We start from the raw sequence: 10,982 nt of genomic DNA, 5'->3' as shown, positions 1-10,982 counted from the left end.
TCCTCGTCCTTTTAAAAGTTTATAGAAAGTTTAACTCGCTCCCTGATTAACTATGTCAGATAGAAACAGGAAATAAAAAAAGTTAATTGACACTCTGACTCAAGCCGTCTTTTTTACTTTTTGCTGGGAGGTGGGGCGCGAGTTATACTGTGGTTTTATTTCAATTTGGTACAAGTCATGCTTCGCGTGAGGCTTTTATGCTATCGAAAGTTAAGTAATAATGAGATGAACGGCGAAAAACAAATATATATACATGTACATATATATATATATATATACATATACACACATAGCCACATGCACACAAAAAAACTTGCTTACATATGATCCTTAAGACGTACACATTCCGTTCTTAATGAAAAGACTGGACTAGCTCCAGACTTGGCTTTCAGTATTTAAGTATGACTTGTCTATTGCCATAGAAATCCTAACTCACCATGAAGATTCACCGTTGCGAAGAAATACTTCTTTGTAGAATTTTTTGCTTTGATGTCTCCACAAGGATATTCAGGCTTTTGCGTTGTGGCTGTTTGGATTACCTATAGCAACTGGGTGGATATCTGCAACAAGTAAATGAAAAATTAAAGGTGAATCCCTACCCATCCTGATGAATTTCCATTTATAAATTGAATATAACATTACTTTTTGTACCATCTAAGACTCCAAGACATTGAAACATTGTCCAAAGGTTCACCTATTGGGTTTTATTGTTTTGTAGCAAATTCATCGCACGCCACTAAATTTGATAAAAATGTAGATTAATAAATAACGTTTTTTTAATCAATACTATTAGTCGACTTTTATGGGCGTTAGTCATTCTTCGATTCTTTCATCATCTGGCTCTATGCTCATCGGAAAATTTTCGATTTGCTTCCTATGTCTTTCACGTGAATTTAGAAACGGGTGCCACGTTTTTCGGAAGATGTCTGTCCCCTCTTTTAACTTTCTTCTCGGAGTTTCTTTTATTTTTCGACTACGCATAGTTTCTGCGCCGGATCTGGGGGCGGGGGGGGGGGGGACACAATTAAGGAAAGAAAGAAAACTAACTGATTTAACGCACTACGAAGGAAGCCAGACGACTTTAGTCATTGGCGGTGTAACAGAGCAAACTGGGGAAAAGATGATTGGATTATTAATATCTTTTCACAGCTGTCCAGACTTTACTGGAATATATAGTAGATTAGGCTTTCTCTGAGGGAGAAACGAATATATTAACTCCATTTTATTTATCTTGCATAGCAACCTAGTCCCCTTACTGTGCAATACGTTATATCCCCATTTGCAAGGCCCCACGCCACAAAAAGGGGAAGCGAAAGCGACTAGGCTACGCGACCTGCTTATGCTGAACATTAACACCCCCCCCCCCCCCCCCCCCCGTTATGTTTGTGTATGTGTGTAAGGAATGGGGAGAAAAGAAAAATAGCTCATATTTCAATTCTGAATTTTCATTTGGGTTGAATGAAGAAAAAGTTTAGTTTGTGCCTCAAAAGATTCCCAGAGCAGAAGTATTTTGTCAATTTTAGGCCCATGAGGGGATAGTTGCACTAAACCGATCCGAAATTATTTTTGCACAGGAGTGGTTTATCATTGGTTTCTTGTATTGACTAAATGTTTTCTGTGATTTATTTTTAATCAGGAAAAGAAATCAATGTGATATATTTTCTGTTCATCATTGGTCTGTCTGTGTGACTATGTTTCATATCTATCCGTTATCTATCATACATTGCCACCTTCATTCAGCTAACGGCAATAGGCAGCTGCGTGGTTTAGCCTTTCATTGTAAAGTGTAAAAAAACAGCCATTTTACTTTATTTTACAAAATTTATTTTTACAAGACGCAGTTACTTGTGATTTCTGACAATACAATTATAAACTATGCACAGTCCATTCGTACATTGGCAAAGTACAATGTGGTATCAGTACACATTCCAACGTTTTCTGCTTAAACAGTAGGATTTCACCGTAACAATACCTCGGTCTTACAACTTTTCACCAACTATTTTTAAGGGTTCCACAAGGGGACAACGCGCTTCGCTGATGTTACAGTTTGAAGAGAATGCGTTTTATTTATAAAGAAAACGTGCGTTCAGCGTTAATAAAAAGTACGAAAATGTTTGTAGCTCCTGACTACAACAGAAATAGACTATACCAATGAGTTAGAGCTTGTTATTTAGTAGTGGTTAAATATGTATGACACCGAGATAAGACAGAACCGATGTTTTACTAGGCATATTAACGACAAATGGCTCATTTTCTAAAAGTTTTAAACAGTATTCCTAGTATTATCAATTTGTTACAAACCAGTACGAATGTATATCAAAACAGGAGCAAAAATACAAAAAGAAAATGATCCTACATAGTCAAAACCTCCAGTTATAAAACACTATAATTTACAGAACACGCACTAATTATTTAAAATAATCCAAGAAAAGAAATGTACACTGTCTAATCGCCCTGTAATAAAACACTTTGGGTCATTTATACAAAACGTGTTTTATTATAACATTTTAAATAAATTATTTCAAAGAAAACAGAACAGAAAAATGGAAAAGAATTATTTAACACAGATGCCCGCTGCATTTGTCAATACCAATATTTATATGTTTTTACAGACTTACTCTGCAAGAATGCCTAACACCGAAAATGCAATTTGCAGAAATGTTTAAACAAAGTCAAAGGCTAGGCAGGCTTTTAAAGAGACAGTATCCATTTTGTTTTGGCCTTCAAAGGCTTTTTGTTCATTACTATTCACATCAGGTGTATCGAATATCTTTTTCTCACACTCCTGGCTTTGAAAAAAGAATTGCAATGCATTTTCTTAACAAATCGATATAACAGTGTATTTTCCTTCCACAAGAAAGAAAGGTAACAACGAGAAATGGAACAACGATTTTCTTTACACAACATCTTGTGAAAACAATACTATATGTGTTGGCAGGACTTGGGAGTGAACGGAAATGCTGCATTGTTCAAGACGTGCATTCTTGATTATAAGCTGCAACTTGTGTCAGATTACATTAGGGATACTTTCTCTTTAACACATGTTTGTATATATTTTTGTGTATGCCAGTGCATTACATTGTTTTCTTAGGCGCTAGGCCTCCAGAAACTCAAGCAGTTCCCCAAGTCCAGTGAAGCAATGGCATTGCTACACCATAACAACGACTTAGTCATTTATTTATTTTGTCGTGGATTTATGTCCGTTTGGCCTTAACTTTCTGGTTAGAGAATAGTTCTGGGGTTGGAGTTTCTGTAAGGGTGCTCCCTTGGTCCAGGTGATGATGAATTGCTCGGAGGTGTTGGAATCCCGCTTGCTCCAGTGCTCTGACACACATACCATTCGCTCAGGTTAGCTGCGTGGGAAGATGTGATGGGGTCAAGCTGGGAGGCTGAAGCCGGGGGGTCCCGACCTGAGTCCGAAGAAGGCGACACCAGCGAAGGGGTGGAGGATTCGTAGCCCGAGCTGGGAGGTGGAGATTTGCAATGGACCTTCATGTGCTTGCGAAGGGAACTGGGGTGGGTGTACGATTTATCGCAGCCTCTTACTTTGCAGTTATAGGGTTTGTCACTCGTGTGCACATGCGAGTGCTTTTTCCTGTCGCTGCTGTTAGCAAAACGCCTGTCACAGCCTTCAAACTCGCACTTGAAGGGCTTTTCCCCTAAAAGAAAACCACAAGGGACAGAGTGATGAGTTCACAGACGTTAAGTAAGATATTATTCATTCATTATTAACATTAAATCATTACCCGCTATTAAAAGTGCAACTTAATCACCAACACACACTTGAAGAAATGCTAAATTATCTATTTGAGGCATGCATATTGCAATGTTGTGTGTTGCAGGTAAGCGCTTGCAGATTTGGTGTGACGTAATGGTGTATCCTCGTTGGTAAAGTTAAAGCTGCGTTTAGTGCCAAGGCCTAAACAACCGTCACTTGTTCAATGTGACTTACAATGGATTTCTGAATTAGCAGGGGTGGGAAATTTTTAAAAAGTCATTGAAAAAAAAAAGGTGCCGGCGATTATTCCAATAAAACAATGCGATATCATTAATTCTAGATCGTATTTAAAAACAGTAAATCTGTGGTGAATATAATTCAGAGCGCCTGCAATGTAAGGCTGCACGCTTTACAGCAGAGGCCCTTCGCCGAATTCTCAAAATGTCGATTTAATATTGCACCGTAATTAGCCAAACGTTCAGAAAGCCGTTAGAATAATTTGACCTTCACTTGCTAGGTTGAGACGGCCAATCAGCGATATTAGTGTAGTACAAGCTGGTAGTAAGTTAGTGGACCCATGGGGAAGCCCAGACTCATAAACACTGTTATTGTGCCGTGTCTGGAGCGTCCGACAACTACGAGCATGAAGTCTGCTCTGGCAATTCCCGAGAGCTCCAAACTCCTCCTGGCTACACATTTCGCCTCCTTTACTATTAATGCTGTGTATAAAGGAGTGAGTAATATAAGATTAACTGCGACCAATCCTTGTTAAGTGTCATCTCACCAGTTAGCTTAGTCCAGACTAAAATAAATAAGTCGGCCAAAGCCTCCCTGAAATTGACTTCAAACTTTGCATTAGATAACTTAGAGAGAGAGAAAATGCATAGCCGGTGATGAACTCTGCAAGCGGGTTACACTTTCTAATCAATCTTTTAACATACATGTTTAATTCCAGTTTTGGACTTTGGACGGTAATATTTTATAACTGAGGTGACAAAACTACTGAAGCTTCTGTTCACCCAGAGGCGATCTTTTCATGCTTGTTGAAATAAATAATGTAAAAGGAACGGGATTTCAATTCAATAAAACTAGCCTATAAAGGACTGGAGCCAATCAAATGGTATGAATATTTTACAAGATAATTACTTTGTTAATAGAATTACTATAGTTGCTATTTTTTATTGAAGAAGTTAGCAATAATAGTGTGTGCAGTTTTAAGCTGAAAGAGAAATGCAATATTTATCACTAACAGTGATTAATTGCAACATATGGAGAATGCTATTTAACTGAAATATGGGAACTGGGCTCAGCGAAACACACCGTCCTTTCATGGGTTACTATAGTATATTTAAATAGAAATATGGTCGGGCGAATGAATTGTTCTTGTAAATTACGTGCTCATCACTCTAAACGGCTGAGCTGAAGTCCATGAAGTGCTGGGAAAGTTTGTTTAGGCAAGCACAGACAATGCTATCAAGTGTCAGACGCGCGCACTGCGCCTATTCTGGGCCCACAGCACAATTTGTGCTATCGACTATCTAAAAATATTAAAAGCAACGCATTCATTACGTGACAGATTTTTGAAATGTCCATTTCACATATTGCCTCGGCTGCAAAGCGCTTTATAGGTTGCATTTTGTTTTACTGAAGGCGGTAGTTTATAGGTGCTACCGACGATCTTTAAGTTACACAGTGAAAAGAAAATATGTTCAGAATTTAGAACACAGCTAGGATCAGACCGATAAAAAGAGCCACAAACCTCCGTTTGTTACGATGTGCATTCACCTTCCATTCCATTAAAAAAGCAATGGACACTGCACACTTATATAAAGACTAATACAAGGAGGTGCTTGAGGCAGCAGGCAGCGGACAGTTTGGAAGAGTTTACAAGTTTCGGTGCAGCAAAGTGCTTCGGATTAAATTCTGCTCACCCATTTTACAGATAATCTTTCACCCCTTATCGACCCCCTCCCCCCCACACCCCCCGCCCCCGCCGGCGCCACCCCACTACCCCCCCCCCCCCCCTCCAATTCCCCAACATCCCAAACCACCGCCCCTTCCCAAACCGCCCCCCCCTCAACTCGGGGGCGTAAAGGAAAACACCAAAGAAACATGTCTTGCTAGCACAGAGCTGATCATGAAACATTGAAATCTGTACAGCTTTTAGTGGGGAGAAATTCGAAGGGAATTTCCCTGCTATGCTTCCTCGGCGAGCAAGGCCGCGCACAAACAATACAGAGAGCGAGTCCTCCTCCTCCCCACCCATCCCCGCACTCCCCCAGCGACCTGGCGAACCGCTGCTGTAAACCCAATGAATGGAGGCTTTTCCATGGAGTGTAAAAATTCTATCTGTGCTATTTCATTACTTGTAGGCTATTGTGGCTTTGGGAAATGCAAACGCAGCTTTACAATTTACTTGCTGCTAAGTGGAACTCGCAGATGTTTTTGACACATGCCCCAGTTTCACAAAAATGACATTTCCGGAAAACGTAGGCCCGTACATTTGTTTTCATCAGTCTGAGGCCTCTAACGTGTTTAGATTTTTGTTTAAAAAAAAACCCAAATAGATTTGGACGCACAGGCACATTCGTAGTTCTGTTACAGCACATGATGATTGAACATAATAGATTTGTGTTCATGGATCCTAACAACAACGAGCAGGGCAAAATATACAATTGATTCTTGAATAATTCTCAGTCTTTTGCCAAAGCTTTGACTGAAATCTACTCAACGGCAAAACAGTGTCCACGGAGGTCCCAGTGTCATGTTTTGGAGCAATCTTTAACTGTAGCTGAAAGGAACAAAGCTGGTGACTTGCAATTTCAGTAGAAATGCTATCAGGCTGCTTTATCATCTGCAACCGGAAGAGTGTTTACAGCGAATACATTATAAATTATTTACTTCCCACAGCAATGCAAAGTTGTTAGAGCTGTGTGATTTACACAAATGCTCCACAAATCAAGCTATTTTCCAAGCCACATCAAGACCAGCTTCGCTGTCTATTTGGCCTGAAGTCACACTGGTAACAGACCGAAAACATAGTCATTAACTTGAGGCGACAGAAAATGAAGTAAAACATAATGATAATCATCCTGCGAAGATACTGACCTGTGTGAGTTCTTTTGTGGATCTTGAGGTTTTCTGATCTGGCAAAGACTTTGCCACAGCCGGGGAATGGACAGGGGAATGGTTTCTCGCCAGTGTGGACTCTGATGTGATTTACAAGTTTATATTTGGCTTTGAAAGGCTTTCCCTCTCTTGGACACTCTTCCCAGAAACAGATATGGTTCGATTGTTCAGGTCCCCCAACGTGTTCCACTGTTACGTGAGTAACGAGCTCGTGCATCGTGCTAAAAGTTTTTGAGCATGGTCTTTTAGTGACAGGGTCCGGTTCAGTCCACTTGCAGATCAGTTCCTGCTTGATGGGTTGTCTCATGTAACGAAAAAATGCACCTGGACCGTGGTGGCCAGTTAGGTTCATGTTAATATTCATGCCACCGTAGCCATGTAGAGGGGACGAGGCAAAGGGATCACTCCTGGAACTTGCTACTTGACTGTAGTGCTCAGCCCTGGCGTACATGTCTCCAGGTAGCCCCAGTCTTAACTGTCCGTTCAGATGGTGTCCAGCTGGGGCTGCATGGGAAGCCTGATCATGCAGTCCAGGGAATAGAGAGTGGCCTCCAGCCTCGGGGTGACCATGGTGTCCGGGGTAGCTACCTGTTGTTGATACAAACATTCCGTGGTGAGAACTCGTGCCAGGATATTGATCAGTGAGCCCTGGCATTACTGAGGATGTCAAATCTCTGCGGATGAGGAAGTCTCTACCTGCCGAGATGGCCTGGGCAGTATAGCTGGCATGGGAGTGAGACACCGAGTAACTGACTGCTGCTGCCGCCTGCGCTGGGCCAAAAGCTGCCGTTGGATTGGAGACAGCCTCAGTGTGGCCCGCCATATGATGGTGATGATGATGGTGGTGATGGTGGTGGGGATGGGTTGGGCTGAGTTTAAGCGCAGCGGCGGCTGCAGGGTGCCCCATGTGTTCAGGCCCGAAAGGACTCGGCCCCAGGCGGGGTTCTCCAGCATTCTCCCCAGGGTGCGTGTGTGCCATTGAGTGGGGATGGCCGCTGAGCCCCGGGAAGCCTGTCATGCTCTGAGGGGGGTGGTGATGATGATGATGGTGGTGAGGTCCTGCCAAATCTACTAATCTCAGCGCTGGGTTTCGTTTGGCGAATGATGGGTCCATCATCGCACTCCCCAAAGCATCCATGCTCATAATGCCTAACAGCAGGAAAATAACAAAAAAAACTTTTTTTTTTAAAGTTACCGAACTTTAGAAACTCGTTCTTTGCCAACGTGGATAGCCATTCGGTGTAGAGAGTGCAGACGGATAGCAGCAGCAGGACGCATTGAGAAACTGAATTGAGATTCATGAACAGCTTTGCAGCCCGTCGAGCTCCGCGAGCAACACGCAATCCCATTGGTCAGTTTCACATGATTGACAATGCCAGTTACGGACCCCAGTCAGGGCACATGCGTATTACAGCAAGTGGTGGGGGTGGGGGTGCTGGAGGGGGGAGGGGGGGGGGGGGGGATAGTGCAGAGAACACAGGGAAGTCTTTTTTGGCTGCAGGATGGGTTTTTTTGGGTTGTTTCTTGCAACATACTAATTTTATGAACGCCACCTTCTAACTGTTCTGGAAGATCACCCCCCCCCCCCGCAGCATTTTTTGTACTGCGGAAGGCCGCTTCTGTTTAAATTGACAAAAAATTGGGGCTCGTTAAAAGCTGAGAGAAGCTGGGGGCGGGGGGGGGGGGTTAAACCGCAAAGAATGAATAATTAGCGTTTCCCCCACTGCGTTAGACCCTTGATCATGTTGTAATTCATTTCTAGGAGTTCTGGGGAGGGGGCGTGGGGTGTGTGTGTGGGGTGGGGGGGGGGGGGACGGTTGAGCGGAGCATAAGATTCATCAACCAAGGATAAATTGGGGCAGGATTTAACGGTTTTTGGTGAAGGTTACTCCTCAGTTCTTAACCTCTGTGCATATTCAACTGTCCTTAAATTTTGAAACGGAATTAGGCAAGCTCCTGGTCCCTAGGTATCAACTCTCACTTTTTGGAGCGGTTCATTTGGGGCCGTCCAGCAGCCTACAAAGAACAGTGAAAGGGTATTTATTTTTTGCAGCAGGGATTTGGCCACTTGAGAGGCGCTTGTTTCCCGGACGAATGTACAGTTTTAAGCGTTGGGAAATACATCCTTCCGTCGAGCCGGTCAAACACCATCACCTACTTAGCAATATCCCTCGCCGCGCCCCGCACACCACTTTATTTCCCCACTCCAGCTCCTTTCCAGTCAAGCAAGAATCTAGTTTTAATGCGCAGGAGAGTGTCAGAACCGAGCTGAAAATGAGGTTATAGCATGGCCTGTTATGATCAGGCGGGAAATTAGTGGTTTAATAAAAATCTTTCCCGACAGTAGCCGACTTCCAGCCCTGTTATGTTTTGTTTTGGGGACAAAATCAGACGGCTGGTTCTTCTTAGCTGCTCAGCCGATCAAAGAGATCTGCGTCAGCGGCATCTGTTAACTTTTTTTCCCCCCTCCTCGAGACCGCGTATGTAACTTTGCTCAGCGTGTACCAACTTATTGAGTTGTGCCTGCAGTGGCGGGTTAGACAGTCAGTCTGGAAGCCAGAATCCGGGGAAGTTTGGATTCTCACGGAGGGCTGTGGGATGGAAGGGGTGGAGGCGGCAGGGGAATGAATATGCTTGTATTTTCTTAGCCCTTGGTAAGTTACTTGTGGTTTCAATCCTGTTTGATTGCCAAGAGATTTGAATTGCCGCCCGCATCACATGGATACAATCGGCCTTTTGCTGTCTTTCATTTCAGAGAGGGGGGGGGGGGCATGTTTCTAATTCTAAGACCCAGTTCGGGGGGAAAGCTACACTTTGCTGCGAGAATCTGTAAATAATGTAATTTCCGGATAGGAAACTCGCAACGCTAGAGGGGAGGGGAGGGGGGGGGAGATAGCAAACTGTAGTTTTTTTGTCGGGAGGCATAGGGGAAAAAAAGATAGGGCAATGATAGATTGCCAGTCGATCGCCACCGTCTATGTGAGCCACCAGTGAGAGACTTTTTCTGACCAAATCGCGCTCCATATTTCAGCCTCACTTTTTCAAATGTTTCCTCTCATACCGGAACATAATGCGAGCCACAATCCCTCCCTCCCACCCCTCCCCATTTATGACTGCAACTGTAACTTGCCCTCACTACATTTCGCCCGTTCAATTTGCCCTGAGTGCTTACGCCCGTCTGACCACCTCGCATGTGTGTGTGTGTGTGTGTGGGGCGGGGGGTGGGGGGAGGAAGTAGTTTTGTTTTAAAAAACAAACACAGTGAAGAGGAGGGTGACAAAACCAGGCCACTAACTCAGATATGTACGCCGTGTAGCCCTTTAGTTTGTCCTGCAAGAGTGCAAAAGGGAAGCGGAAACACTGGTGCTGCGCTCTCTGTGGATTTAGGCCGTCGTTCTAAAGGCTGATCTGCGACAGGGTTTGAGCCTTGCAGTCTGCCACAGAGCAGACCTACAATACAAGAGAGAAAGAGAGAGAGAGAGAGAAAAGGTAGGTTTTTGAAAAGGAGGTGCGAGTGATAGGGTGGACAGACATTTATGGTGGTGGTGGGAGGAGGGGTGTGTGTGTGGGGGGGGGGGAGGGGGGGGTGAATGGGGGTGTGTGGATGGTTGGTGAGAGAGAAAAACAGCTAATTTAAGGTGGGAGATAAATAATCTAAAAAGACGTAAGCAATAGTAGACGTGCGAGGAATATATCGATAGTCAGGCAACCACTCCGAACAAGAAATAAAAATGTGTATTTTTAAAGAGTATGGTCCAAATGAGAACACGTGGGGGAAGGGAAGGGAAGGGAAGGAAGTGGGGGGGGGGGGGGGGGGGGTGGCGGTCACACAGTTGTTCAAAATAATTCTCTGCAGTCATGGCAAGTATGTTAAATATAATGAATTTGTTAACACCAATCCCCAAAACGTAAATTAGCTGAAGATACGCCATTCAGATAATGCAAAAATGTAATGAACTCATATGAACTGTTTAGTAGCAATTTCAATTGTGAGCGTTAAAGGCTTTAGCATGTCTAACGTTGTACAGGGGAGATTAGTTTAAAGTTGCATTACTCTCTGCATAACTCTGTACATTTGGCTCACTGTTTACAATAAGTGTTTGGATTGCTGGCATCTTTTTTTTTACCCCTGTTT

At 43.4% G+C, this 10,982-nt stretch overlaps 2 protein-coding genes across 3 annotated transcripts in view; one reads left to right on the top strand and one right to left on the bottom strand.

Moving 5' to 3' along the window:
* Positions 1-1,801: 1,801 nt before the first annotated feature.
* Positions 1,802-8,179, bottom strand: zic4 (zic family member 4). Its single transcript, XM_072473882.1, has 2 exons — positions 6,827-8,179; positions 1,802-3,659 (listed from the first exon to the last, which is right to left on the bottom strand). The coding sequence occupies exons 1-2, from the start codon at positions 7,989-7,991 to the stop codon at positions 3,223-3,225; spliced, it is 1,602 nt and encodes a 533-aa protein (XP_072329983.1). The 5' UTR covers positions 7,992-8,179; the 3' UTR covers positions 1,802-3,222.
* A 1,180-nt stretch (positions 8,180-9,359) lies between these two features.
* The window catches only part of zic1 (zic family member 1 (odd-paired homolog, Drosophila)), a 10,746-nt gene continuing 9,123 nt past the window's right edge, over positions 9,360-10,982 (top strand). Inside the window, exon 1 of one of the 2 annotated variants that reach the window (XM_072473881.1) lies at positions 9,360-9,501. The gene's annotated coding sequence lies outside the window, so the exon portion shown is untranslated. Of the gene's footprint in view, positions 9,502-10,139; positions 10,337-10,982 lie in introns of those variants that run through there. The other variant, XM_072473880.1, reaches the window with a different exon arrangement.

The sequence above is a fragment of the Scyliorhinus torazame genome, chromosome 14, assembly GCF_047496885.1.
Source record: "Scyliorhinus torazame isolate Kashiwa2021f chromosome 14, sScyTor2.1, whole genome shotgun sequence".
NCBI lineage: Eukaryota > Metazoa > Chordata > Chondrichthyes > Carcharhiniformes > Scyliorhinidae > Scyliorhinus > Scyliorhinus torazame.
The sequence above is the reverse complement of the archived record's forward strand: the minus strand, read 5'-3'. Positions and strand labels throughout refer to the sequence as shown.